The 27,536-nt window shown below is 37.0% G+C and overlaps 1 protein-coding gene across 1 annotated transcript in view; it reads left to right on the plus strand.

Moving 5' to 3' along the window:
• Positions 1-27,536, plus strand: part of AQR (aquarius intron-binding spliceosomal factor) — a 103,415-nt gene that overhangs the window by 49,294 nt on the left and 26,585 nt on the right. The window contains exons 19-25 of the mRNA XM_007462507.1: positions 1,334-1,503; positions 4,752-4,993; positions 7,058-7,204; positions 7,992-8,061; positions 10,556-10,666; positions 13,153-13,262; positions 25,698-25,833. Coding sequence (XP_007462569.1) covers positions 1,334-1,503; positions 4,752-4,993; positions 7,058-7,204; positions 7,992-8,061; positions 10,556-10,666; positions 13,153-13,262; positions 25,698-25,833 — 986 coding nt within the window. The remainder of the gene's footprint in view (positions 1-1,333; positions 1,504-4,751; positions 4,994-7,057; positions 7,205-7,991; positions 8,062-10,555; positions 10,667-13,152; positions 13,263-25,697; positions 25,834-27,536) is intronic.

The following is a 27,536-nucleotide window of genomic DNA, read 5'->3' on the forward strand; positions in this document are numbered from 1 at the left end:
AAAGAGTGTGTATATGTAATGATAAATGTCTTTGCCGTTTTTCCTTTTTGTGTCCTAGGTGATTTTTTTTAGTTGTTTTATATACTAAATCAACACAAGGAATTATATATAAAAGTGTGTAGGGTACCTACCACCCAGTTTTAGAAATAAATAATATGGTTTCTAAAGTTCTGTTTTAGATATTGGACAGGATCTTTTGGAATTGCCAATACTTAAAATTCTTCCTTATATGATACTTTACAATATTGCTTTTAAAAACCTCTTATAGTTGTTCAGTGATATATTTTTCTCATTTTTCCTTTCTAAGTTTTACTGATTTGATTCATGAGAGCAGTGGTTCTCAAATGGAAACAGCACTACCCTGTGTTTCAGAATACATGGTGGTATGTCATATGACTGGGGTAGAGGAAGGGGATGGTGAGCTCTTGGTGTTTGATGGATGGGGGTCCAGGATGTTGAGTACCTTAGCAGAACCATCTTCTAGAAGGGACTGTCCTGCCCAAGATGCCAGCATTACCCTATTTAGAAACACAGTTTGATTTCTTAGACTTAACTGATTGTTTTTTGAAATTCTTTCTTTTGTTGTCCTGACTTTTTTGATAATACTTACTATTAAATTACAACTGCATCTATGTCCAGTGCTTATTTTACAATTTGTTTATGAAACTTCTATCAGAACTTGAATCAGCTTCTGCTACCTGTGATTTCAAGATCAAATCATTGCTAAGGGGCTGAAAATTAGGCTACTCTTATCACTAGAATAAAAGAAAATAGGAGAAGAGAATGGAGGACAGGTAGAATAAACATAAGGCCACGTCCCGGGACCAGAGTTGGAGGTCTAAGGCAAAAAGAAAGGAGAGAGGGCAAAGGGGCAAGAAAAAGCATCTGAGCTTTCAGCCACTAGTATATGAAATTTCCTGTTATACTAGTGATGTTACACATGGAATATGGAAGGACAAAAAGAGTAATCAGCCGAGTACCTACTATATGTAAGACGATAGGAGGAGCTTTGAGTAACTGACACAAGTAAAGTTCTTTGACCTCTAAGGATCCCATTCTAGTTGAGGGCATACACAAATAATTGCAATTCGTGGCATTGCACCATAAACATCACATGACTGTTCTGGGAAGAAATAGTGACAGTTTAGAGAAAGGAGAAAATATTTTCAGCTTGGAACTCAAAATGGATGAGTGGAAGGCATTCTAGTTGGGGGAATTGCTGGAGTTAAATCTGGACACTTTACTCATCATTTCTAGAAAAGGAGTTCTGCTAACTTACTATGATATTTGAAAAGTATATATTTCATTTCACAAACTTTAAAAAAATGTCTAGGACCTGAACCCAGACCCAATCTTAGAGGAGAATCAAGGACCTTTAGAGTATTTTTGGATCCAAACCAGTATCAGCAAGATATGACCAATACGATACAAAATGGAGCAGAAGATGTGTATGAAACTTTCAATATAATAATGAGGAGAAAACCGAAAGAAAATAACTTTAAGGTAATTTGGGGGCTATAAACTAAAAGTAGTATTTCATAATTTGAATAACTTTTAAGACATAAATATGTAGATCCTAGGTTAAAAATGTTTGTTAAAATAACAATCACTGCTTTTGTTTAGATTCTAAACAAATCTCTTAAATTCTTAACATATAGATTAAATGTAAAAACTTAAGTAAATTTATTTGCTAAATCTTATTTTGTCTTTTGATGAGTTTGGAAACTTAAAATATAAATTAATCCAGGTGTTATTTTAAAAATCAACCTCCCTTCTTGCTTTTTGTATATTAGATACTCAGTTTATGCTTCAGTCTGAGACGAAGAAAACTGCTTGTTTGTTTACTGAGACTTCTTTTTTAAATCCAATGTAGGTGTATTTTCAAATTACTTTAAGAGTACAGATGTGGAACCTCAGGGTTCTAAATTACTCTGTGATATTTTGTATTTATACTTTACTCATTAGTGGGAAAAGGGAAGTTTGGGGGCTAGAGAGTTTTACCTTTATAATAACTTTATGGAGAGAAAAGGAGTTTTAGTAAGGAAGAATTTGAAAGTATTATTTGAAACTATATTATAAAACTTAAACATTGAGCAGTTCTAGCATTTGATAACACTAGCTTTTGCACAAATGCCTTTCTTTTCTCTCTCCCCCAAAACAGTGCTTCTTATACATTATTACTTTATTACCATTTTTAAAAAAAGAAAATCTCATATACAAAGGAATTTATTTTCTATCTCACACTCCACATCCAATCCAACAATCAGTCTAATTACCTCACCACCTCCACTGATGCCATGTGCAAGACACCTTCATCTCTCACATGCCTGCTTCTCTTCTTGACTGCTCCTCCCCTTATATTCTCCACATAGTGACTGAATGTGAATTATACCTTGGTACCCCTGTTCACACTCTTTAGTGGTCTCCCATCACAGTAGAAAGTTGTTACTGTAATCCAAAAGTCCCATTATTATCTGTCCTCTGGCTGCCTCTCCAACACCATTTTCTAACACTTTTTCCTTATTCACTCCATGCCAGTCACACTGACCCTTTTGCTCCTCTTTAATAATGCAGAGAAGTACGTGGAATTTCCGCTTACCTAGACAGTCTTCTCCCAGGTATCTACATGGTTTTTCCTTTCACTTTACATGGGCAGCTCTGTTTAAATGTCACCTCCTAAGAGAAGTCCTCTCGGACAACCTTATCTAAAGTAGCATTTCCCTTTCTCATCGTTCCTTATCCAATTATCTTTATTTTTCCTCACAGCTTATATTATACCTGATGATTATATATTTGCTAGTTATCTGACTTTAGAAGGACTTTATATTTGTTATTTCTGTAGCATTAGAATGCATACTTATGCGGGCAGGGCCTCTGTTTGGTCTGTCTCTGTTTTATTGCTCAGTAATGAGTGGATTTCAGTTAGTTTACTAAAAGAAAAATAGTTCCTTTCTTATATTCATTTCTTTCACCATTTTATTTAATGTCTGTTGTGTGTCTAGTATTGTGATAAGTTATATGGAGCTAATAAAGATGAGTAAGACACAGCTTATACCTTTAGGGAGCCTAGACTACTAATAAGAGAAGTTAGAAATATAAACGGGTAACTATTGTGAAAGGTTAGAAGTCATAAGAAGGATGCATGGAAGTTCAAAAGAGGCATTCAGTTTCTGATTCAAGGAAGAGAGGGAATGATTAACTTGCCTATGTTGGGAAAAGGAAGAACACTCTTGGTATCTTTGGTGTTTCACTAAATAGCTGGGCAACATCCCTCATCTATTTCCTTCTCTCTTTCAGTATCCTGTCCTAGCCTGGATACTCTACCTCTTGCCTAAGTAGTTGCATTAAATAGCCTCCTCTGTCTCTGCTCTTATTGTCCTCATAGTCAGTCACCTGTTTTACATTCACTTCTCCTGATCATTTCACTCTGTTTCTCAAAACATTTCTGTGACTATCCATTAATGGTGAAATAAGCTTTTCCACAAATCTTTTACTTGAACTAAATTGAAATGCCACTGTCCTGCTTGAAACCTTTCCTAATATCATGTCTCCACTACATCCATTTCTCAGTCACTTTGAACTGTTTTCCTATTGTATTTTGTAATATTCTTTACTATTTGCCACTTTCTGCTGCTTTGTATCATTGTGAAAGACATATTTTATCTCCCTACTAGAATCGTAATTACCTTAGGAAGTAGAGCCCTCATCTGGGGGCTCCATTATGTGAACATACTCATTTATCTGTCCATCTATCCATTTACCTGTCCCATATTTAAGCTGTTCTAGATCCCTGCTCTCATTGGAAATTGTATTCTGATGGGGATTAGACAAATGATAAACAAATAACCAGTTCTCTTATGAATAAGAGAATTTTAGGTAGAGGTAAGTGCAAGAAAATAAAATAAGGCAATATAAGTGTGATTAACATACACTATCCTGTTATTTTATCTTGTTAGATGTGTAGCATTTATGATATAAAAATGTCTGGTTTGGTTATTTTATTCTTTGAAATTAATAGCGTAGCCTCTGATTTCCATATGTGGCATAGATCACTTTGTTGAAATAATTATTGGAAAGCTTAAGAATTTGCCTTAGCTTTTAGCAATTACTCTTGACAATGTATATATTAACTGCTATAATGACCTTTCATTGTAGTTCTAATTCTTTCATTCTGAAATTTTGACGTTTTATTTTTATCATTGTTCACTTTATTTTTTATTTCTTTTTTCCAACAATGTTAATTTTAGTATTTCTAAATTGTGGTGTGTTTCACAATCGAGGCATACATTAATGTGCCTCTGGTTGTATGTGGTCTTAGCATTGAGGAACTATGGGCTATAAAGAGGAGAAAACTCCAGTAATTTCTAAGAGGAAGCATTTTTTTAAGGGTTTGTTCTATAATGGTCTATAATTATAGACCACATCAGGTCTATAATGTGTAGACCTGATCAGATTTTCATCCTGCTCAACAGAAGTCAAGTGGTAAACTCATCTATGACATTCTGTCTAAACGAACTACTAATGGATAAACTGTTCTTGCTGAGTTTGGTCTTTTGTTTAACTCAGTGTATGGTATCAGCTGAAAATATAGCTGTTGATTCAGTCTAGCCAAGCACCTGTCAGCAGAAAATAGCTTCTTGCCCTGAAACACTCAGGAATTCTGGTTAGTGCAGCCAGCTCAGCATTCCATTGAAGTGCAAATGTTTGAGATGTCTTCTTCACAAAATCCGTTTTTGTCCTCTTACTGACAGGCTGTGCTGGAGACTATTCGGAACCTGATGAATACTGATTGTGTGGTACCTGACTGGCTGCATGACATCATTTTAGGTTATGGGGATCCAAGTAGTGCACATTATTCCAAAATGCCCAATCAGATCGCCACCCTTGATTTCAATGATACATTTTTCTCCATTGAGCATTTAAAAACCAGCTTTCCTGGTCATAATGTTAAAATAACTGTGGATGACCCAGCTCTACAGATACCCCCTTTCAGGTAAAGTCAAAACTGGATATACTCCTTTTAAGCTTTCTGTAGTCAGTCTGAGTTAGGCCATCAGGACTGTAGCTAAAGTAAGTTTTGAGTATCATATCTGGGTTATGTCTGGGTAGTCTTCACCCTCACCATATAATCACTGGGATAAATTTATTTCTAATTCTTTGTGTAGTAGCTATTTTAAGACCACAGTAAAAGTAGCCTCGTGTCTTACAAGGGTTCAGTAAATGCTTTTTGTCTGAAGAGTACTATATAAACGTAGCTGTAGCATTTGACTGAAGGAATATGTGCTAGTTAATACACATAACCCTGTGATTTTGAACTTTCTTTTGTTTTAGGAAAAAATTCTCTTTTTTTCTTTTAACCCTGATTGCTTTTACAAATTTTAAATATTCATAATATAGTTATACTCAAAGTTAAAGGAGCTTTGGTTTAATTTGAGTAGAAAAAGAACAAAGTACCTGAAGTGCTGATTGCTTCATGAATTCCGTCATATGGATTAGTGGCGAAGCACTAAGAATACCTTGGTGGTAGCAGAGGACTTAATTACTTTCTTAGTTGCAAATTAGAATGTTTTTAATTAACTGTTATATATAAATATAATAATTCTGCATATTAAAATCATGTATGCTTTATAACTCCCAAACCTAGTCTTCCTCCGTACTTTCCTCATCTTGTTAATGGCAAAATCATCTTGAAATCTCAGCAGTGTTTTTTTGTTTTGGGGTTTTTTTTTTTGCGATACGCGGGCCTCTCCCGTTGCGGAGCACAGGCTCTGGACATGCAGGCTCAGCAGCCATGGCTCATGGGCCCAGCCGCTCCGTGGCATGTGGGATCCTCCCAGACCGGGGCACGAACCCGTGTCCCCTGTATCGGCAGGTGGACTCTCAACCACTGCGCTACCAGGGAAGCCCAGCACTTCAGTCTTTATAATGGCAATGTCTTTGCTCCCTCTGTCTCCTTGCTTAAACCTATTGCATGCCTTACCGCTAGAGTCATTCCATTGTCTAACTAAAAATTTGATTTTTCCTGTTGCTTATCAGAATAAGAGCTGACCATTTAGCTTCTTTGGTTCTTAACTTTTTTTTTTTTTTTTTTTTTTTGGTATTGTCTTTTTTCAGAATGTGAGCAGAGCCTGGAAAAAGTACAGAGAGAGAATTAATTTTTTAGTTTAATTTTAGGGTATTCATCGACTTCCTCAGGTACCTATGGGAAGTTGCCTGCTGAGGTATCCCTGACCCCAGGCTAAGAACTTCTGCCTTAAAGGCTTGATATTCCAAAGGTGTCAGAACAAGGCTCCAGCCTTTCTCTCTAGCCCTTATTTTCTCTATTGTGTCCTACACTTCAGCAGAACTGGCTACTTCTTTCTTCCTGGAATGTCTATTGAAATTCATTTTAGATGCCACCTTTCCCATAAAGCCTTTTCTGATTAAATGAAGGACAGTGTGTAAGGCACTTTACAGTGCATGTGCCATAAGCATATAAATTTTCTTTTGTAAACATGCTAAGTGAAAGAAGCCAGACAGAAGAAAACAAATATTGTATGATTCCATTTACATGAAATGTCCAGAATAGGACAATATAAAGACAGACTGATTGCCAGAGGCTGGGTTTAGGTTGGAATACAGAGTGACTACTTAATTGCATGGGTTTTCCTTTGGACTGATTAAAATATTCTGGCATTAGAGAGTAGTGATGATTATACAACATTGTATAAAACCCACTGAATTGAACCTTTAAAATGGTAAATTTTATATTATGTGAATATTACCCCAATTAAAAAAATAGTTATTTCCCCTAAAAAAACAAAATAAATATATAAATAAATGTTTCTTCTTTGATTCTCCTTTAATCAGATGACTTTTTTCTTAATCTAAACACCCTTAACTGCATTTTAATGCTTTTAAATATACTTTTTTCAAAATTTATATGCAGATAGTAAGTTCCTTTAAACTATAAATGTTTCTTACTCATCTGACTATCCTCTGTACAATGTCATGCACAAGATAGGTGCTTGGTAAATTGTTGTTAATTGTAAAAATGAACAAGGTTTTGGTCTTGTAGGATAACTTTTCCAGTAAGAAATGGAAAGGGGAAGAAAAGGAAGGATGCAGAGAAGGAAGATGAAGACACTGAAGAGGCAAAAACTTTAATTGTTGAACCTCATGTTATTCCTAATAGAGGTCCTTATCCTTACAACCAGCCCAAACGGTAATTTCACTATTTCTGCTAATTGTAATAATGAATAATAGTTTGCTATTTCAAGTGGATTAGTAATATTTAAAAATTTTTCTGATTTTAAAAATTATTTAGAAACTTCTGTTTCTGCACCCTATTTACTTCTCTTCTGTTAGTTTTGGCCATTTGTAGTAATATTTTTGGCCATTCTGTAGTAATATTTCAAAAAGAAACATTTTCAGGTACTATGAGAAATAAATATTAACAGTCTACCTTAATGTGAGCACAAGGTTCTTACTTCATGACGATTGTTGCATTTAGCAGCTACCCTTGTGCTTGTGTGCCATGACTAATAAAGTGGCATTGTATTTGGTGTTAGATTTGGAACTAGAATTTTGACACTCTTGTTAAGATCTGGGCTGGGCTAAACATATTGAAAAATAACTAGTCTTTTCTTTCCACAAAATTCATTCAGTTTTAATTGGTCTGTGGAGGGGCGGAGGTAAAGAGAGTCATTCAGAAGAGATTGGGTCAGACGTGTAGGATGTAAAGTTCTTGAGATCTGCTGTGCAACATTGTGCTTATAGTTAACAACACTGTACTGTACATTTAAAATTTGTTAAGAGGGTATATCTTATTTTATGTACTTTTTACTGCACACACAGCCCACAGAAAGGGCTGGATTGGGAGGAGGAAGAAATTGGGAAACAAGGGGCAAATATAGAGCAGATGTTCAGACCTCTGGTCATTGTTGTCTAAATTCTTACTAATGTCATCCATCTTTATTTTTAACGAACTTCTTATCAACTCTTATTTGAAGGAATACAATTCAGTTCACTCATACACAGATAGAGGCCATCCGTGCTGGAATGCAGCCTGGGCTAACTATGGTAAGAGAGTTACTGTTCTACAGGTTCTTAAATGGATTCAGACTAGAAGTGTCAGATTTTCAGCATGTATTCTGTTTTAAGCCCAAAAACCCAACTGAATTAAGTGTTTATAAGTAATTGTGGCGTCTTATGTGTATGGACGCTACTCATTTCAATGTTCATAAATAAAGTTTTGTTAGAACCTCACTGTGGCCATTCATTTATGTATTGCCTGTAGCCATTTTTGTGCCACCACAGCAGAGTTTAAATACTTGCAGCAGAGACTGTATGGGCCACAAAGAGTAAAATGTTTACTTGCTGGCCCTGTACAGAAAAAGTCTGTTGACAATGCTTTAGAAATGTGTTTAATTTCCAAGTATTTGAAGGTTTTTACTGATTTCTGGTCTAAGTCCATTATGGTCAGAGAACATACTTTCTATGATTTCAATTTTTTTTAATTTATTAAGGTTTTTTTTTATGGCCCAGGATATGATTTATTGGTGAATATTCTGTGTGCACTTGAAAAGAATGTGTCTTCTGTTGTCTTGGGTGGCGTGTCCTGTTTATGTCAATGAAATCCATTTGGTTGATGCTGTTATTCAGTACTTCTCTATCCCTGCTGGTATTCCACATACTATTGCTGTTGCTGACTGAGAGAGGAGTATTGAAGTCTCCAACTATAATTGTGAATTTGTTTCTCCTTTCAGTTCTGTCCATTTTTGCTTCATGTATTTTAAAGCTTTATGGATATGTACATACACTTTCAGGGTTGTTGTGTCTTCTTGGTGAATTGACACCTTTGTTATGTATAATGTCTGTCTTCATCACTGGTAATTTTCTTTACTCTAAAGTCTACTTTGATATTAATGTAGCCACCACAGCTTTCTTTTGATTAGTGTTTACATGATATATCTTTTCCCATCAGTTTACTTCTAACCTACCTATTATATTTGAAGTGAGTTCCTTGTAGACAGCATATAGTTGGTGCGTGGTTTTTTTTTTTTCTCCATTCTGACAAGTCTCTGCTTTTAATTGGTGTGTTTAGTCCATTTACATTTAATGTACTTATTAATGTGTTTGGGTTTAGGGCTACCATTTTATTATTTGTTTTATGTTTGTTCCCTTTTTTGTGTGTTCCTGTTTCCCTTTTCCTGCCTTCTTCTGAGTTATTTGAATAGTTTTTAGTGTTTCATTTATATTTATCTATTTTGTTCTTTTATTATATCTCTTGTATAGGTTTTTCTTAACGGCTGCTCTAGAGAATTACAATATACATACTTAACCTTTTCACAGCCTACTTAGAATCAGTATTCTGTCTCTTAAATTGATTGGAGAATCCTTGCTTCTGTATAGGCCCCTTTACCTTCCCCTTTTATGTTGTAGTTGTCATATGTTTTACCTGTAAATACACTGAAAATACCATCAGGGCAATATTAGAATTTTTTTCTTGCAAACATCAAACATATTTTAAAGAACTCCAGAGGAGAAGAATAGTCTGTTATATTTACCATTTATCCTTTATTCCTGATATCTCAAGTATCCTCTGGTATCATTTCCTTTGTCTGAAGGATTTCTTTTACCAGATTTTTTTTTTTTTTTTTTGCGGTACACGAGCTTCTCACTGTTGTGGCCTCTCCCATTGTGGAGCACAGGCTCTGGACGCGCAGGCTCAGGGGCCATGGCTCACAGGCCCAGCCGCTCCATGGCATGTGGGATCCTTCCGGACTGGGGCACGAACCCGTGTCCCCTGCATCGGCAGGCAGACTCTCAACCCCTGCGCCACCAGGGAAGCCCCCTTTTACCAGTTTTAAGAGCAGATCAGCTAACAATGAATTACCTTTATTTTCCTTCATATGAGAATGTCTCTAATTCATCTTCATTCTTTAAAGACATTTTCACTGGACAAAGAATATTGCATTGATAGTTTTCTCCTTTCAGCAATTTAAAAATGTTATTACACTTCCTTTTGGCTTCCATGGTTCTGATGAGAAGTCCACAGTCATTTGAAACATCTTTTTGCTATATGTAATATAGCATTTTTCTCTGGTTGCTATTAAGATTTTTTTCTCTGTCTTTAGATTCCAACCATTTAATTATTATGTGTCTGGCCTTAGATTTCTTTGGGATTATTCTGTTTATGGTTAAATGAGCTTCTTGAATCTGCGATTTATGTCTTTTGCCAGATTGGGGAAATTTTCAGCCATTATTTCTTTAAATACTTTTTCTACACTGCATGCTTTTCCCCTTTCTAGGATTTGAAAGATATGTTATAGCTTTTAATATTGCCTCATAGTTTCACAAGGCTGTGTGTATTATTTTTTTAATCTTTTTTTTCTGCTTGTTGTTCAGGTTGGGTGATTTCTGTTGATTTGTCCTCAAGTTCACTAACTCTGTCTTGTCCATTCTTCATTGAACTTACCCAGCGAATTTTTACATTTATCTTTCAGTTTTAAAATCTCCATTTTCTAGCAATGTGATAACTTAGTAGTTTGCTATGTGTTCATCTGCCTTTTAGGTTGTGGGCCCACCAGGTACAGGAAAAACAGATGTGGCAGTCCAAATCATATCCAACATCTACCACAATTTCCCAGAGCAGAGGACTCTGATTGTTACTCATTCCAATCAGGTAAGAGAGAGTGTATGTGCGTGTGCATGCATGCATGTGCACACATGCATGTATGAAGTGGACATGCATGTATGGAGCGGGAGATGCATGAAAGCACAATGGAGATTTCTGCTTATATGATAACTTGATTATGGGCTCACAGAATACCAGGAAAGGCTGATGAGCATAGTGTTTGTTATTGAGTTAATCTTGGATTATCACTTGTTCATGACCAGACCATATTGAGAAAAATATAAAAACAGTCTTTTATTTTGAATAGAGGCAGTCCAAATGTGGAAAAGCTGAGAAGAATATTTGGATATGTGGTAATTGCCTTTTTCTCCCATCATCCATGCTAAGCTAGACCTTTTACTTTGAGATCAAAAGCATTACCCCTTACTAGTAGTATTTTTCTACTAGTAGAATGGATATTCCTAAAAGACTAAATCCAGATCATATTAATACTGGATTGAATTTTAAATCCTTATAAAATATGCATGTGAATATGTATATTACATGGAAGGACAATTTTAGGTTGCAGTTCCAATACATAAGGCATTTATAAATAGCTAAAACAAACTCCTTTCTTGTAAATAATGGATGAAAAATGGTCTTTACATCTGTATGTGTGCTGAGGTAATTATTCGGAAGCTGTCACTACCATAGAAATGAAAAAGAACAAGTGATATTAACTCTAATGTAAAATGTGACAGGGAGCTAGCTCTCAGAACATTCTGAAACATGTTATGAAACTCACATGGTAGTCTAAATCTTGTTTTCTCTGAATGCGTATTAACAATAGTGGGGTTTACGTATATTGAAGAATCCTTGTTTTCTCTGAATGCGTATTAACAATAGTGATTTCAGTTGACCAATTCTTTAAAAAAGTTGGTCTACAAAGAAACACTGAGTGTTTAGAATGCTAAATGTTATTTATGGTTATTCATCAACTTAATCTCAGTATTTTAAAATTAATACTATCCAATTCATTCACTTATGTTTTTATTTTTTTAAAGTTTATAAGTAACTGGCCTGGTGTACTAAAATTGTGCACAAGAGAGGGTTAAGACTTTATCTTGATAAAAGAAACAAACTGTGTAAAGACTTTACTATTTAATAAAATTCAGTCTGTAATAATGTTACCTATTTGCAGATTCTTAGAATGAATAAGGGATTTTTCAGTGTTGTTTTAACATAATATTTTTTAGTAAATTTTGTCATAACTTGATAATGACTTTCTATAGTATCCTCTGCTTATGACTGTCTTGTGTAGCACAATTATAGAGAAGGTTATTTTACAAAAATAGCCAAAGATTTCTTTACTCCTTTGATAATCAGACCATCCTCTTAAACGCAAGTTGTTGATTTTTCACAACTGTTTTGTTTACCAGATCTTGGTTCCCATCTATAATTCAAGCAGTTCTCCAACATTACTTTAATTCATGATGAAATCTTGCAGTTTTTTCTGAGATTGCAATGTGCTAGTATTTTTTGTCCCCTAAATCTATGTGGTTCGTGAGTTTGGATAGGAAAAGTTTGGACAGTGAATAATGCCATGTGGTCTGATCTATTGCATCTCAAGTTTTAGATGGAAAATATCAAGAGTTTAGATAGCGTGAATTTTTTTCCTGAAGATTTATGTTTATCTCATCAGTTTCTGAGCTCTAATTGCTAGAATTTTGATAGCAAAGGATATCTGTATACCTTATATAGCCTGGATGTTTACAAGACTGGATGTTGACCTCATGGGCGGGGTTAAACTAGTGGTAAATTGGGAGAAATATTTGAGTGGGGGCTAATTTTTAAATGTCATTTTATTAGCGTATCTTTCCATGCAATGAAACTTTTGCCTTTCTGCAAAACCTTATAACTGCAGATGTTCAGATAGTAAATACTAGGATTTCAGGGAGCCCCAAATACGAACATTTCATAGGTAAATGGCTTTCATCAGAACAGTTTGCGATGAGTTCTCTGCTTCTTATTGTATAGAGAGCTAATTTAGACTTTCAGTCTAAGATTTGAATGATGCACTTTGCTCTCTTGTGATCCTTTTGAAGTATTCTACCCACACATCTCCTAAGAGGACTTCTCCATCCTTTTCAGTTTTCTGCAACTCATGGAAATTCTGTTAAATAAAATGAAACTTAATGTGATTGTTAATTATTTTACTAGTTTTTACTACTTGAGAGAAATACATACTGAGCCAAAGCCTTCTCTTTTCATAAATTATCAGAGATGTAATGGATAGATGGTTTTTATGATTTCCAGTTACTAATTTGACGAAGTATATGTATGTAGCAATATCAGAAATCAATAAAAATACTGTTTTGTTTAAATTATAAATGGCCTTAATATAAGATGTTTCCTTCTGTGTTTTTACTTTGATTCTTATCTGACTGGGCAATGCTCATTCATTTCTATCCTTCTGATTGGTAGTTTTTGTTACTTTTAAAGGAGCCTACTGATTCTGTAAAATTCTCCATCATTCTTTTTTTTTTATTCTCCAGGCCCTGAACCAGTTGTTTGAGAAAATCATGGCTTTAGACATTGACGAGCGTCACCTCCTGCGTCTTGGTCATGGAGAAGAAGAGCTGGAGACGGAGAAAGATTTCAGCAGGTGAGCAAACGGGGATTAGTTTTGAAACGGTATACAAAGAATTTTTAACCTTCTCCTCTCTTTCTTTAATAAAGAACAACTGAATTCTGAGGGGTTCTAGTATAACCTACTTAGGCTATACTAATTGAACCCAAAGTCTGTTCAGGATTTCCCTCTGCTCCAGTTCTGCATGTTTATGCCATTTTTTTCCTCATACAGTTATTTCAGTGAAGAGAGTTATCTTTTCATCTTGTTGAAATTGCATATATCCATTTGCTCACTATTTATTGAAGTAATTTTTAATGTTGCCAAACCCAAACTGTACAACGTTATGCAATTCCTGTTCACATTTCATCTACACATTTAATTTGCATATATTTTAGACACCAATTAACTGGATTCATTTAATGAAATGCAGTTGGAAATTAATGATAGTATAAGCTTTGGGATTGTAAATATTACTTCAGGAACTTATTGCCAGTTTAGCTGGACTTTATGCTTAATATTACATATTGTAAGGTGACTAAAACTTTAGAAGTCAAATTTCTTCTGCTGTTAGTATTTTGGTTTTTTCCTTTAAAGTTGCTTTATGATAGCTCATTTCATTTATATTTAAATTCATTTTTAAAGCATAATTTCAGTCAATAGGCATAGTTAACAGCTGTACATAATAAATACAGCCTTTGACTATTGAACATTACTTTTGACTAAATAGATTATAGACATCAAAAGAGCTAAAAGATTATTAACTTATGTTGCATTTATTTTGAGTTCTTGTATTAAAGAGATCACACAACAGTTTTTCTTTTTAACCTCTTTATACGAGTATAATTGCTTTACAGTGTTGTGTTAGTTTCTGCTGTTATAACAAAGTGAATCAGCTAAATGTATACATATATCCCCATATGCCCTTCCTCTTGCGTCTCCCTCCCACCCTCCCTATCTCACCTCTCTAGGTGGTCACAAAGCACCGAGCTGATCTCCCTGTGCTATGCAGCTGCTTCCCACTAGCTATCTGTTTTACATTTGGTAGTGTATATATGTCAATGCTACTCTTTCACTTCAGCCCAGCTTACCCTTCCCTCTCCCCGTGTCCTCAAGTCCATTCTCTACATCTGCATCTTTATTCCTGTCCTGCCCCTAGGTTCATTAGAACCATTTTTCTTTTTTTTTTTAGATTGCATATATATGTGTGTTGGCATATGGTATTTGTTTTTCTCTTTCTGACTTCACTCTGTATGACAGACTCTGGGTCCATCCTCCTCACTACAAATAACTCAATTTCGTTTCTTTTTATGGCTGAGTAATATTCCATTATATATATCTGGCACATCTACTTTATCCATTCATCTGTCGATGGACACTTAGGTTGCTTCCCTGTCCTGGCTATTGTAAATAGTGCTGCAGTGAACATTGTGGTACTTGTCTCTTTTTGAATATATGCCCAGTAGTGAGATTGCTAGGTCATATGCCAGTTCTATTTTTAGTTTTTTAGGGAACCTCCATACTGTTCTCCATAATGGCTGTATCAATTTACATTCCCACCAACAGTGCAAGAGGGTTCCCTTTTCTCCACACCCTCTCCAGCATTTATTGTTTCTAGATTTTTTGATGATGGCCATTCTGACCAGTGTGAGATGATACCTCACTGTGGTTTTGATTTGCATTTCTCTAATGATTAGTGATGTTGAGCATCCTTTCATGTGTTTGTTGGCGATCTGTGTATCTTGGGAGAAATGTCTATTTAGATCTTCTGCCTATTTTTGCATTTGGTTTTTTATTTATTTGATATTGAGCTGCATGAGCTGCTTGTAAAGTTTGGAGATTAATCCTTTGTCAGTTGCTTCATTTGCAAATATTTTCTCCTATTCTGAGGGTTGTCTTTTCATCTTGCTTATGGTTTCCTTTGCTGTGCAAAAGCTTTTAAGTTTCATTAGGTCCCATCTGTTTATTTTTGGTTTTATTTCCATTTCTCTAGGAGGTGGGTCAAAAAGCGTCTTGCTATGATTTATGTCATAGAGTGTTCTGCCTATGTTTTCCTCTAAGAGTTTTATAGTGTCTGGCCTTATATTTAGGTCTTTAATTCATTTTGAGTTTATTTTTGTGTATGGTGTTAGGAATTGTTCTAATTTCATGCTTTCACACATAGCTGTCCAGTTTTCCCACCACCGCTATTGAAGAGGTTGTCTTTTCTCCATTGTATATTCTTGCCTCCTTTATCAAAGATAAGGGGATTATACATGTGTGAGTTTATCTATCTCTGGGCTTTCTATCCTGTTCCATCGATCTATATTTCTGTTCTTGTGCCAGTACCATACTGTCTTGATTACTGTAGCTTTGTAGTATAGTCTGAAGTCAGGGAGCCTGACTCCTCCAGCTCCGTTTTTCGTTCTCAAGATTGCTTTGGCTATTCGGGGTCTTTTGTGTTTCCATACAAATTGTGAAATTTTTTTGTTCTAGTTCTGTGAAAAATGCCATTGGTAGTTTGCTAGTGATTGCATTGAATCTGTAGATTGCTTTGAGTAGTATAGTCATTTGCACAGTGTTGATTCTTCCAACCCAAGAACATGGTATATCTCTCCATCTGTTTGTATCATCTTTAATTTCTTTCATCAGTGTCTTATAGTTTTCTACATACAGGTCTTTTGTCTCCTTAAGTTCGTTTATTCCTAGGTATTTTATTCTTTTTGTTGCAATGGTAAATGGGAGTGTTTCCTTCATTTCTCTTTCAGATTTTTCATCATTAGTGTGTAAGAATGCAAAAGATTTCTGTGCATTAATTTTGTATCCTGCTACTGTACCAAATTCATTGATTAGCTCCAGTAGTTTTCTGGTAGCATCTTTAGGATTCTCTGTGTATAGTATCATGTCACCTGCAAACAGTGACAGTTTTACTTCTTCTTTTCCAATTTGGATTCCTTTTATTTCTTTTTCTTCTGTGATTGCTATGGCTAAAACTTCCAAAACTATGTTAAATAACAGTGGTGAGAGTGGGCAACCTTGTCTTGCTCCTGATCTTAGAGGAAATGGTTTCAGTTTTTCACCATTGAGAATGATGTTGGCTCTGGGTTTGTCATATATGGCCTTTATGATGTTGAGGTAGGTTCCCTCTCTGCCTCCTTTCTGGAGAGTTTTTATCATAAATGGGTGTTGCATTTTGTCAAAAGCCTTTTCTGCATCTACTGAGATTATCATATGGTTTTTATCCTTCAATTTGTTAATATGGTGTATCACATTGATTGATTTGTGTATATTGAAGAATCCTTGCATTCCTTGGGTAAACCCCACTTGGTCATGCTGTATGATCCTTTTACTGTGCTGTTGGATTCTGTTTGCTAGTATTTTGTTGAGGACTTTTGCATCTATGTTCATCAATGATACTGGCCTGTAGTTTTCTTTTTTTGTGAAATCTGTCTAGATTTGGTATCAGGGTGATGGTGGCCTCATAGGATGACTTTTGGAGTGTTCCTCCCTCTGCTATATTTTGGAAGAGTTTGAGAAGGGTATGTGTTAGCTCCTCTCTAAATGTTTGATAGAATTCACCTGTGAAACCGACTGGTCCTGGGCTTTTGTTTGTTGGAAGATTTTTAATCACAGTTTCAGTTTCAGTGCTTGTGATTGGTCTGTTCATATTTTCTATTTTTTCCTGGTTCAGCCTCAGAAGGTTGTGCTTTTCTAAGAATTTGTCTGTTTCTTCCAGGTTGTCCATTTAACTGGCATATAATGCTTGTAGTAATGTCTCATGATCCTTTGTATTTCTGCAGTATCACTTGTTACTTCTTTTTCATTTCTAATTCTGTTGATTTGAGTCTTCTCCCTTTTTTTTCTTGATGAGTCTGGCTAATGGTTTATTAATTTTTTTTTATCTTCCCAAAGAACCAGCTTTTAGTTTTATTGATCTTTGCTATTGTTTCCTTCATTTCTTTTTCATTTACTACTGATCTGATCTTTATGATTTCTTTCATTCTGCTAACTTTGGGGGTTTTTTGTTCTTTCTCTAATTGCTTTAGGTGTCAGGTTAGGTTGTTTATTTGAGATGTTTCTTGTTTCTTGAGGTAGGATTGTATTGCTATAAACTTTCCCCTTAGAACTGCTTTTGCTGAGTCCCATAGATTTTGGGTCATCGTGTTTTCATTGTCATTTGTTTCTAGGTATTTTTTGATTTCCACTTTGTTTTCTTCAGTGATATCTTGGTTATTTAGTAGTGTATTGTTTAGCCTCTGTGTGTTTGTAGCTTTTACAGTTTTTTTCCTGTAATTGATATCTGGTCTAATAGCATTATGGTCGGAAAAGTTACTTGATACGATTTCAGTTTTCTTAAATTTACCAAGGCTTGATTTGTGACGGAAGATATGTTTTATCCTGGAGAATGTTCCATAAACACCTGAGAAGAAAGTGTATTCTATTGTTTTTGGATGGAATGTCCTATAAATATCAATTAAGTCCATCTTGGTTAATGTGTCCTTTAAACCTTGTGTTTCCTTATTTATTTTCATTTTGGATGATCTGTGCACTGGTGAAAGTGGGGTGTTAAAAGATCTCTACTTTTATTGTGTTACTGTTGATTTCCCCTTTAATGGCTGTAAACATTTGCCTTATGTATTGAGGAGCTTCTGTGTTGGGTGCATAAATATTTACAATTGTTATCTTCTTGGATTGATCCCTTGATCATTATGTAGTGTTGTTCTTTGTCTCTTGTAATAGTCTTTAAAGTCTGTATTTTCTGATATGAGAATTGCTATTCCATCTTTCTTTTTATTTCCATTTGCATGGAATATCTTTTTCCATCCCCTCACTTTCAGTCTGTATGTGTCCCTACGTCTGAAGTGGGTCTCTTGTAGACAACATATATATGGGTCTTGTTTTTGTATCCATTCAGCCAGTCTGTGTCTTTTGGTTGGAGCATTTAATCCATTTACATTTAAGGTAATTATTGATATGTATGTTCCTATTACCATTTTCTTAAATGTTTTGGGTTTGTTTTTGTAGGTCTTTTCCTTCTCTTGTGTTTCCTGCCTAGAGAAGTTCCTTTACTTTTTGTTGTAAGGCTGTTTTGGCAGTGCTGAATTCTCTTGGCTTTTGCTTGTCTGTAAAGGTTTTAATTTCTCCATTGAATCTGAATGAGATCCTTGCTGGGTAGAATAATCTTGGTTGTAGGTTTTTCCCTTTCATCACTTTAATATGTCCTGCCATTCCCTTCTGGCTTGCAGAGTTTCTGCTGAAAGATCAGCTGTTAACCTTTATGGGGATTCCCTTGTATGTTATTTGTTGCTTTTCCCTTGCTACTTTTAATATTTTTTTCTTTGTATTTATTTTTTGATAGTTTGATTAATATGTGTCTTGGCATGTTTCCCCTGGGATTTATCCTGTATGGGACTCTCTGTGCTTCCTGGACTTGATTGACTATTTCCTTTCCCATGTTAGGGAAATTTTCAACTATAATCTCTTCAAATATTTTCTCTTTCTTTTTGTCTTCTTCTTCTGGGAGGCATATAATTTGAATGTTGTTGCTTTTAACGTTGTCCCAGAGGTCTCTGAGACTGTCCTCAGTTCTCTTCATTCCTTCTACTTTATTCTGCTCTGTGGTAGTTATTTCCATTATTTTATCTTCCAGGTCACTTATCCCTTCTTCTGCCTGTTATTCTGCTATGGAGTCCTTCTAGAGAATTTTTAATTTCATTTATTGTGCTGTTCGTCATTGTTTGTTTGCTCTTTAGTTTTTCTAGGTGCTTGTTAAACGTTTCTTGTATTTTCTCCATTCTGTTTCCAAGATTTGGGATCATCTTTACTATCATTATTCTGAATTCTTTTTCAGGTAGACTGCCTATTTCCACTTCATTTATTTGGTCTGATGGGTTTTTACCTTGCTCCTTCATCTGCTGCATATTTCTCTGTCTTCTCATTCTGTTTATCTTACTTCGTTTGGTGTCTCCTTTTCGCAGGCTGCAGGTTCATAGTTCCCGTTGTTTTTGGTGTCTGCCCCCAGTGGCTGAGGTTGGTTCAGTGGCTTGTGGAGGGGTCTGGTGCCTGTGTTCTGGTGGGTGGGGCTGGATTTTGTCTTTCTGGAGGGCAGGGCTGTGTCCATTTGGTGTGTTTTGGGGTGTCTATGAACTTAGTATGATTTTAGGCAGCCTTTCTGCTAATGGGTGGGGTTGTGTTCCTGTCTTGCTAGTTGTTCAGTATGGGGTGTCCAGCACTGGAGTTTGCTGGCTGTTGGGTGGAGCTTGGTCTTAGCTTTGAGATGGAGATCTGTGGGAGAACTCTTGCCGATTGATATTACATGGGGCTGGGAGGCCTCTGGTGGTCCAATGTCCTGATCTCGGCTTTCCCACCTCAGAGGCTCAGGCCTGACACCAGGCTGGAGCACCAAGACCCTGTCAGCCACATGGCTCAGAATAAAAGGGAGAAAAAAAGAAAGAAAGAAGGAAAGAAAAAATTATATAAATAAATAAATAAATAAATATTTTTAATTTAGTTATTTAGTTATTTTATTTAAATATTTTTTAAAGTTATTAAAATAGAGAAAATAATAAAAATTAAAAAGAGAGCAACCAAACCAGGAAACAAATCCACTAATGATAACAAGCACTAAACTAAGATAAACATAAAAATCAGAAACAAATCAGTCGCACGCAGCAAACCCCAAGTCTACAGTTGCTCCCAGAGTCCACCACCACAATTTTGAGATGATTCGTTGTCTATTCAGGTATTCTGGAGAGGCAGCGTACATCAAGTTGATTGTGGGGATTTAATCTGCTGCTCCTGAGGCTTCACGGAGAAGTTTCCCTTTCTCTTTGTTTGCACAGCTCTTGGAGTTCAGCTTTAATTTTGGCCCACCTCAGCATGTAGGTTGCCCTCTGGCATCTGTTCACCGCCCAGACAGGAGGGTGTTAAAGCGGTGGCTGATTAGGGGGCTCTTGCTTATTCAGGCCGGGGGGAGGGAGACGTGTGCTAGTTACAATTGGAATATGGGGTGAGACTGAGGCGGCAGAGGCTGGCGTGACGTTGCAACAGCCTGGATGCGCCATGTCGTCTCCCGGGGAAGTTGTCCCTGGATCACGGGACCCTGGCAGTGGAGGGCTGCACAGGCTCCCAGGGGCTGGGAAGGGGAGGCGGGTGTGGACAGTGATCTGTGTTTGCACACAGGCTTCTTGGTGGCTGCAGGAGCAGCCTTAGCATCTCATGCCTGTCTCTGGGGACCGTGCTGATAGCTGCGGCTCACGCGCATTTCTGGAGCTCGTTTAGGTGGTGCTCTGAATCCCCTCTCCTCTCGCACCCCGAAACAGTGGCCTCTTGCCTTTTTTTTTTTTTTTGGGCAGTATGCGGGCCTCTCACTGTTGTGGCCCCTCCCGTTGCGGAGCACAGGCTCCGCACGCATAGGCCCAGTGGCCATGGCTCACGGGCCCAGCCGCTCCGCAGCATGTGGGATCCTCCTGGACCGGGGCATGAACCCACATCCCCTGCATTGGCAGGAGGACTACCTCTTGCCTTTTAGGAAGCTCCAGACTTTTTCCCAGACTCCCTCCCGGCTGTGGTGCACTAGCCCCCTTCAGGCTATGTTCACGGAGCCAACCCCAGTCGTCTCCCTGGGATCCGACTGAAGCCCGAGCCTCGGCTCGCAGCCCCGCCCGCCCCGGCGGGTGAACACACGAGCCTCTCGGGCTGGCGAGCGCCGGTCGGCGCCGATCCTCTGTGCGGGAATCTCTCCGCTTTGCCCTCCGCGCCCCCGTTGCTGCGCTCTCCTCCGCGGCTTCGAAGCTCCCCCTCCGCGGACCCCCCCGCCCCGTCTCCACCCGCGAAGGGGCTTCCTAGTGTGTGGAGACCTTTCCTCCTTCACAGCTCCCTCCCACTGGTGCAGGTGCCGTCCCTATTCTTTTGCCTTTTTTTTTTTTTCTTTTGCCCTACCCAGGTACGTGGGGAGTTTCTTGCCTTTTGGGGGGTCTGAGGTCTCCTGCCAGCGTTCAGTAGGTGTTCTGTAGGAGTTGTTCCACATGTAGATGTATTTCTGATGTATTTGTGGGGAGGAAGGTGATCTCCGCGTCTTACTCCTCTGCCATCTTGAAGGTCCCCCTCCCAAAATATTTTAGCTTCTGAAAAGTCAGAGGGCAACATCAACACACATTAATTTATTGAGGGCTGTAGATTCTTAATTTTGGATCAGGTTGTAATGCTTCCCTGAGTTCTTCCCATTGGTATTTCTTATTATCAAACCTAACTTACACAAGTGGGCTCAACTCTAAAATCTACCAATCCATAATTCATCGAATGTATGGGTTCTCATGGTATGCTAAATAGTGTAATTGTAAGTGTGGTACAGTTCAATTTCTGGTATTTAAAGATATTATAATAGAAAAGCAGAGAATTTAAAAAATGATTTCAGGTACTACCATGTTTCTCAGGAAAAACCTACTTTTTGCTTTCTGATAGGCAAGTCAAGCTCCAGATCTTGTTAATAATGTGTGTGCTTGTTTGATTGTGCATTTATTTCATATTTCTCTCTTTGTCATAATTAAAAAGAAAAATAGTGAATATTGTTTCACAATAAAATTAATATCACTTTCCCTAAACAAAAATGTTTGTATCTAGTAAGATAGTGGAGAGAGAGTGATCACTCATAATGCTACTTCTCCCAAACAAGTTTTTATTAGTCTCTTTTTCAATAATCATCTGTAACTATTTATAATTGTGTACAGGCATACTGCAGAGACTTTGCAGATTCAGTTCCAGACCATCATAATCAAGTGCATATCACAATAAAGCGAGTCACATGGATTTTTTGGCTTCCCAGTGCATATAAAAGTATTGTTTACACTATACTATAGTCTACTAAGCATGCAGTAGCATTATGTCTAAAAAAACAATGTACATGCCTTAGTTAAAAAATACTTTATTACTAAAAATTGCTAGGCATCATCTGAGCCTTCAACAGGCTGTAATCTTTGCTGGTGAGGGTCTTGCCTCAGCGTTGATAGCTGCTGACTGATCAGGGTTGTGGTTGCTGAAGGTGCAGTGGGAGGGGCTATGGCAACTTACTAAAATGAGACAGCAATGAAGTTTGCCATGTGGATTGAATCTTGATTTCTCTGTAGCAGGCAATGCTGCTTGGTAGTATTTTACCCACAATAGAACTTCTTTCAAAATTAGAGTCAATCCTACCAAACTCTGCTGCTACTTTGTCAACTAAATTTATGTAATATTCTAAATCCTTTGTGGTTATTTCAACAGTCTTCATGTCATCTTCACCAGCAATAGATTCCATCTCAAGAAACTTCTTTCTTTGCTCTCCCATAAGAGGCAACTCCTCATCTGTTAAAGTGTTATCTTGAGATTGAGGCAATTCAGTCCCATCTTCAGGTTCTACTTATGATTCTAGTTCTCTTGCTACTTCTACCACAACTACAGTTTTTTTTTTCCTCCACTGAAGTCTTAATCCCCTGAAAGTCATCCAGGAGGGTTAGGATCAACTTCTTCCAAACTCCTGTTAATTTTGATATTTTGACCTCTTCCAGTGAATCATGAATGTCCTTAATGGCATCTAAAATGGTGAATCCTTTCCGGAAGGTTTTCAGTTTACTTTGCCCAGAACCATAAGAGGAATCGCTGTCTGTGGCAGCTATAGTCTTACAAAATGTATTTCTTAAATAATAAGACTTGGAAGTCAAATGACTCCTTGATGCATGGGCTGCAGAACAGATGTTGTGTTAGCAGGACTGAAAACAACATGAATCTCATTGTACATCTCCTTCAGAGTTCTTGGGTACCAGGTGCATTGTCGATGAGCAGTATTTTTTTTTTTTTTTTGCGGTACGCGGGCCTCTCGCTTTTGTGGCCTCTCCCGTTGTGGAACACAGGCACCAGACGTGCAGGCTCAACGGCCATGGCTCACGGGCCCAGCCCCTCCGCAGCATGTGGGATCTTCCCAGACCCGGGCACGAACCCGTATCCCCTGCATCGGCAGGCGGACTCTCAACCACTGTGCCACCAGGGAAGCCCGAGCAGTAATATTTTGAAAGGAATCTTCTTCCCGAGCAGGAGGTGCAAACAGTGGGCTTAAAATATTCAGTAAACTGTGTTGTAAACAGATGTGCTGTCATCCAGGCTTTGTTCCATTAACAGAGCGCAAGCCGAGTAGATTTAGCATAAGTCTTAAGGGCCCTAGGATTTCTGGAATGGTGAATGAGCATTGGCTTCAACTTAGAGTCACCAGCAGCATTAGCCCCTAACAAGAGAGTCAGCCTGTCCTTTGAACCTTTGAAGATGGGCACTGACTTCTCCTCTCTAGCTATGGAAGTCCTAGATGGCATCTTCTTCCAATAGAAGGCTGTATTTTTTCTACACTGAAAATCTGTTGTTTAGTGTAGCCACCTTCGTTATCACAGCTAGATCTTTTGTATAACTTGCTGCAGCTTCTACATCAGCACTTGCTGCTTCACGCTGCACTTTTACGTTTTGGAGGCAGCTTCTTTCCTAAAACCTCATGAACCAGCCTTGGCTAGATTCAGACTCTTCTGCTGCAGCTCCCTCACCTATCTCAACCTTACTAGAATTAAAGAGAGTGAGTTATGGCCTTGCTTTCTCTGGATTAGGCTTTGACTTAAGAGAATGTTGTGGCTAGTTTGATCTTCTGTCCAAACCACTAAAGCTTTTTTCATATCAACAATAAGGCTGTTTTACTTTCTTATCATTCGTGTGTTCACTGGAGTATCACTTTTTTAAAAATTAATTAATAATTTTTGGCTGCGTTGGGTCTTTGTTGCTGCGCCTGGGCTTTCTCTAGTTGCGGTGAGCAGGGGGCTACTCTTCATTGTGGTGCGTGGGCTTCTCATTGTGGTGGCTTCTCTTATTGTGGAGCATGGGCTCTAGGTGCACGGGCTTCAGTAGTTGAGGCACGCGCGCTTAGTAGTTGTGGCTCATGGGCCCTAGAGCACAGGCTCAGTAGTTGTAGTGCACAGGCTTGGTTGCTCCGCAGCACGTGGGATCTTCCTGGACCAGGGATCAAACGTGCGTCCACTGCATTGGCAGGCGGAGTTTTAACCACTGTGCCACCAGGGAAGTCCCTGGAATAGCACTTTTAATTCCCTTCAAGAACTTTTCCTTTGCGTTCACAACTTCACTAACTGTTTGGTGCAAGAGACGTAGCTTTTGGCCTGTCTCAGCTTTCAACATGCCTTCCTCCCTAACCTTAATTATTTCTAGCTTTTGATTTGAAGTGAGACATGCAACTGAACACTGAGAGCCCATTGTAGGGTTATTAATTGGCCTTAACTTCAGTATTGTTGTGTCTCAGGGAATAAGGAGGCCTGAGGAGAGGGAGAAAGACGGGGGAATGGCCAATTGATGGAGCACATCAGAACACACACGCAACATTTATCGGTTAAGTTTGCCGTCTTGCATGGTCATGGTTTGTGGCACCCTAAAACAATTACAATAGTAATATCAAAGATTACATATCACAGGTAGCAAATGTAATAATAATGAAAATGTTTGAAATAATTCAAGAATTTCCAAAATGTGACATAGAGACGTGAAGTTAGCAAATGCTGTTGGAAAAAAACAGCACTGATAGACTTGCTCAATGCAGGGTTACCAAAAACCTTCAATTTGTAAAAAATGCAGTATCTGCAAAGTGCAATAAAGTGAAGCACAATAAAATGAGGTTTTCCTGTACCTTGCTTTTTAAAATTAATTAGTAGACTTTTTTTAGTATAGTTTTAGATTTACAGAATAATTGAGCAAATATTACATAGAATTCCATTGTATGTTGCTTCTTTTTTTTTTTAACTCGTGTTAAAGGATTGAAGGAGGCACTTTTTATGGTGGAAAGAGTATACACAGGCTTTGGGATCCAATTCTGGTTCCACTTTTTTTCTTAACTACCTATCTCTGGGCCGGGTACTCTCCAAATTTTAGTTTTCTTACTCATTCAGCAAACACTTATGAACATACTTGGTCCAGATGCCAAGCTCCATGCTCTGTGCCAAAGAATGATCAAATAAATTTTAAAATTACTTTTCAAAACCTTTAGAGCTAATCTACTTTTATGATAGTGCTATTCAGAGTAGCCAATCTGTAAACTATATTCTGGTCTGTTACGAGATGAAGTAGCACCTGAAGGCACTGTAGTGTTTCCTTTTCTGTGAAGGTCTTTTTATGAAGAAAAAAAAAAGCCGAACTAGAGGTGTGTTTAGGACTGTAGTTGATTTTCCTGTCTCACAGGCTACTAACACATTTGCAGATCAGCCCTGATCCATAGGGTACATTTTAAGTAGCTTTAGTATTAAATAACTCAAGAACTGTTACTTATAGTAAATATAAACTTATGTTTTCTACCGTTCTTTTTTTCTCTTTTGGCCATTTATCGTTTCTATTATGATTTTCTTAAATATTTTGCTGACAGTTTCCTTGCAAGTCTCTTCATTATGTAATTTTGCCTTTTTGCTTAATTGAAAATTTTAGGTATGGAAGAGTTAATTATGTCCTAGCTCGAAGAATAGAACTTTTAGAAGAAGTCAAACGATTGCAGAAGAGTCTAGGGGTTCCAGGAGATGCTTCATATACTTGTGAAACTGCAGGCTATTTCTTCTTATATCAGGTAAGAGATTAAGGGTTTTAAACTCATACTTTATTGTAATATGGTCTTCAGTTGGAAACTGGGATGGGTTCTGGAGATCCTTTCTTGAAAGCCTGCTTTTTTATTGAGTAGATTAAAATATATGCTATTGCCAAAGCTATATTTGTGAGTGTTAAATGTTTGTATTTCCTATTCTCTTCACTTTTCTTTGCTAAATAACTTTGCTTGATGACTCATTCAGTGAAAGGCCAATGTTGCTACTTTAAAATCTTTTTTCTTCTTTTTTCTTGCTATTGACAAAGTTTCTAGTCTCTCTCCCTCTCTTTTTTTTTGTTTTGTTTTCATTTTTTTCCATTACTATAGAACTATAACCAAACAGTCTAGCTACACAGTAGTAACAAATACAGTTCTTTAACTTGCTTTTGCTATGCATATTATTCGAGTAATGAAGAAAAACATACTTTCTTTTTAAATTTCTAGAAGTACATTTTGTTTTAGAATTAATTTCAAAGTAGGAGTTTAAGTTAAAAATTCTTTGACTTCAATTTAGAGGCATGTTTTTGCTTTTGCTTGGGGCTGTGAAAATTAATGAGAAATGTAAAGCCAAATAAAATAAATAAAAATAAACTTTAAAAGTCAACTGGTTTACTAATAATGTTAAATGGATTAAACATAAATAATGAAGATTTTTGTATAACTGTATCTGTTCTCTTTGTTCTAATGCTATTTGTATGTTTTAGGTATAAATCATAACACTGAAATTGTAAAATATATATGAAAAAAAAGAGTTTATGCTCATTATAAGCAGATAAACCAGTTGAGTCCGTTCAGAATGAGCTGATTTCATGGTTCCTTGTGAAACACAGGACATATGCATGATCTTGCAAAGTTGTCTGCATTAGACTCAGACTGTTGAGAACTTTGAATAATGGAGTAAAGATCATGCTTAAATGCATGTTTGTCACAAAATAAAAATCACTAGGCTCTCAGTGAAAACTAGTTTTAAAAGTAATAGAAATAATATATAAATTATAGAACCTCAAGTAATAAACTTGAGAAATATGAACTTGAGGGCTCACATGGCCTCACAGTTTTGAACACACAATAATCACATTGGGGAAGTTGTTTAAAAAGGGAATTCTCAAGCTCTGTCCCCAGAGACTTTGTTTTAGTAAGGTGTGGCATCCAGGTATCTACATTTTTATTTAGCTTTTCAGATATTCTGCCTAAGGACCACACTTTGGGAAACACTGAAATTACAACAGAAAAATTGAGAGAATTACAAAAATGGAGATTAAGTAGGAACTGAGTAGAGCCATAGTTAACATTTATAACAGGAGGTAATTGAACTACATATGTCACAAAAGTCATAAAATGAGCTTTCAAATATATACGCAGCTTAACCAGAAGTTCTTTATAAGTATACTAAGGAGAGTTGGAAAAATTATGAAGGTCTAGGAGAAGGGTTGACAAGTGCTAAATTGATTAAAAAGCTATTAGAGCTGAACTTAACCATATATGGAGAGAAACTGAGGTAGTGAAAAAATGAGGAATTTCTTTGTCCAGAGAGGTTTGGTTTTTTTTTTTTTTTTTGTCATCAATCATAAATTGTTTTGAATATGCAGAGAAAATCTGAAATGTTTGAGATAAAGTCCCATGAGATGATCCTGAGGTTCTTTCCCATCCCATCTGTACATTTTTTATCAAAGAGGTTTTTTCCCTAC

The sequence above is a fragment of the Lipotes vexillifer genome, unplaced genomic scaffold (genome assembly GCF_000442215.2).
Source record: "Lipotes vexillifer unplaced genomic scaffold, Lipotes_vexillifer_v1.1 scaffold164, whole genome shotgun sequence".
In the NCBI taxonomy this organism is placed as follows: Eukaryota; Metazoa; Chordata; class Mammalia; order Artiodactyla; family Lipotidae; genus Lipotes; species Lipotes vexillifer.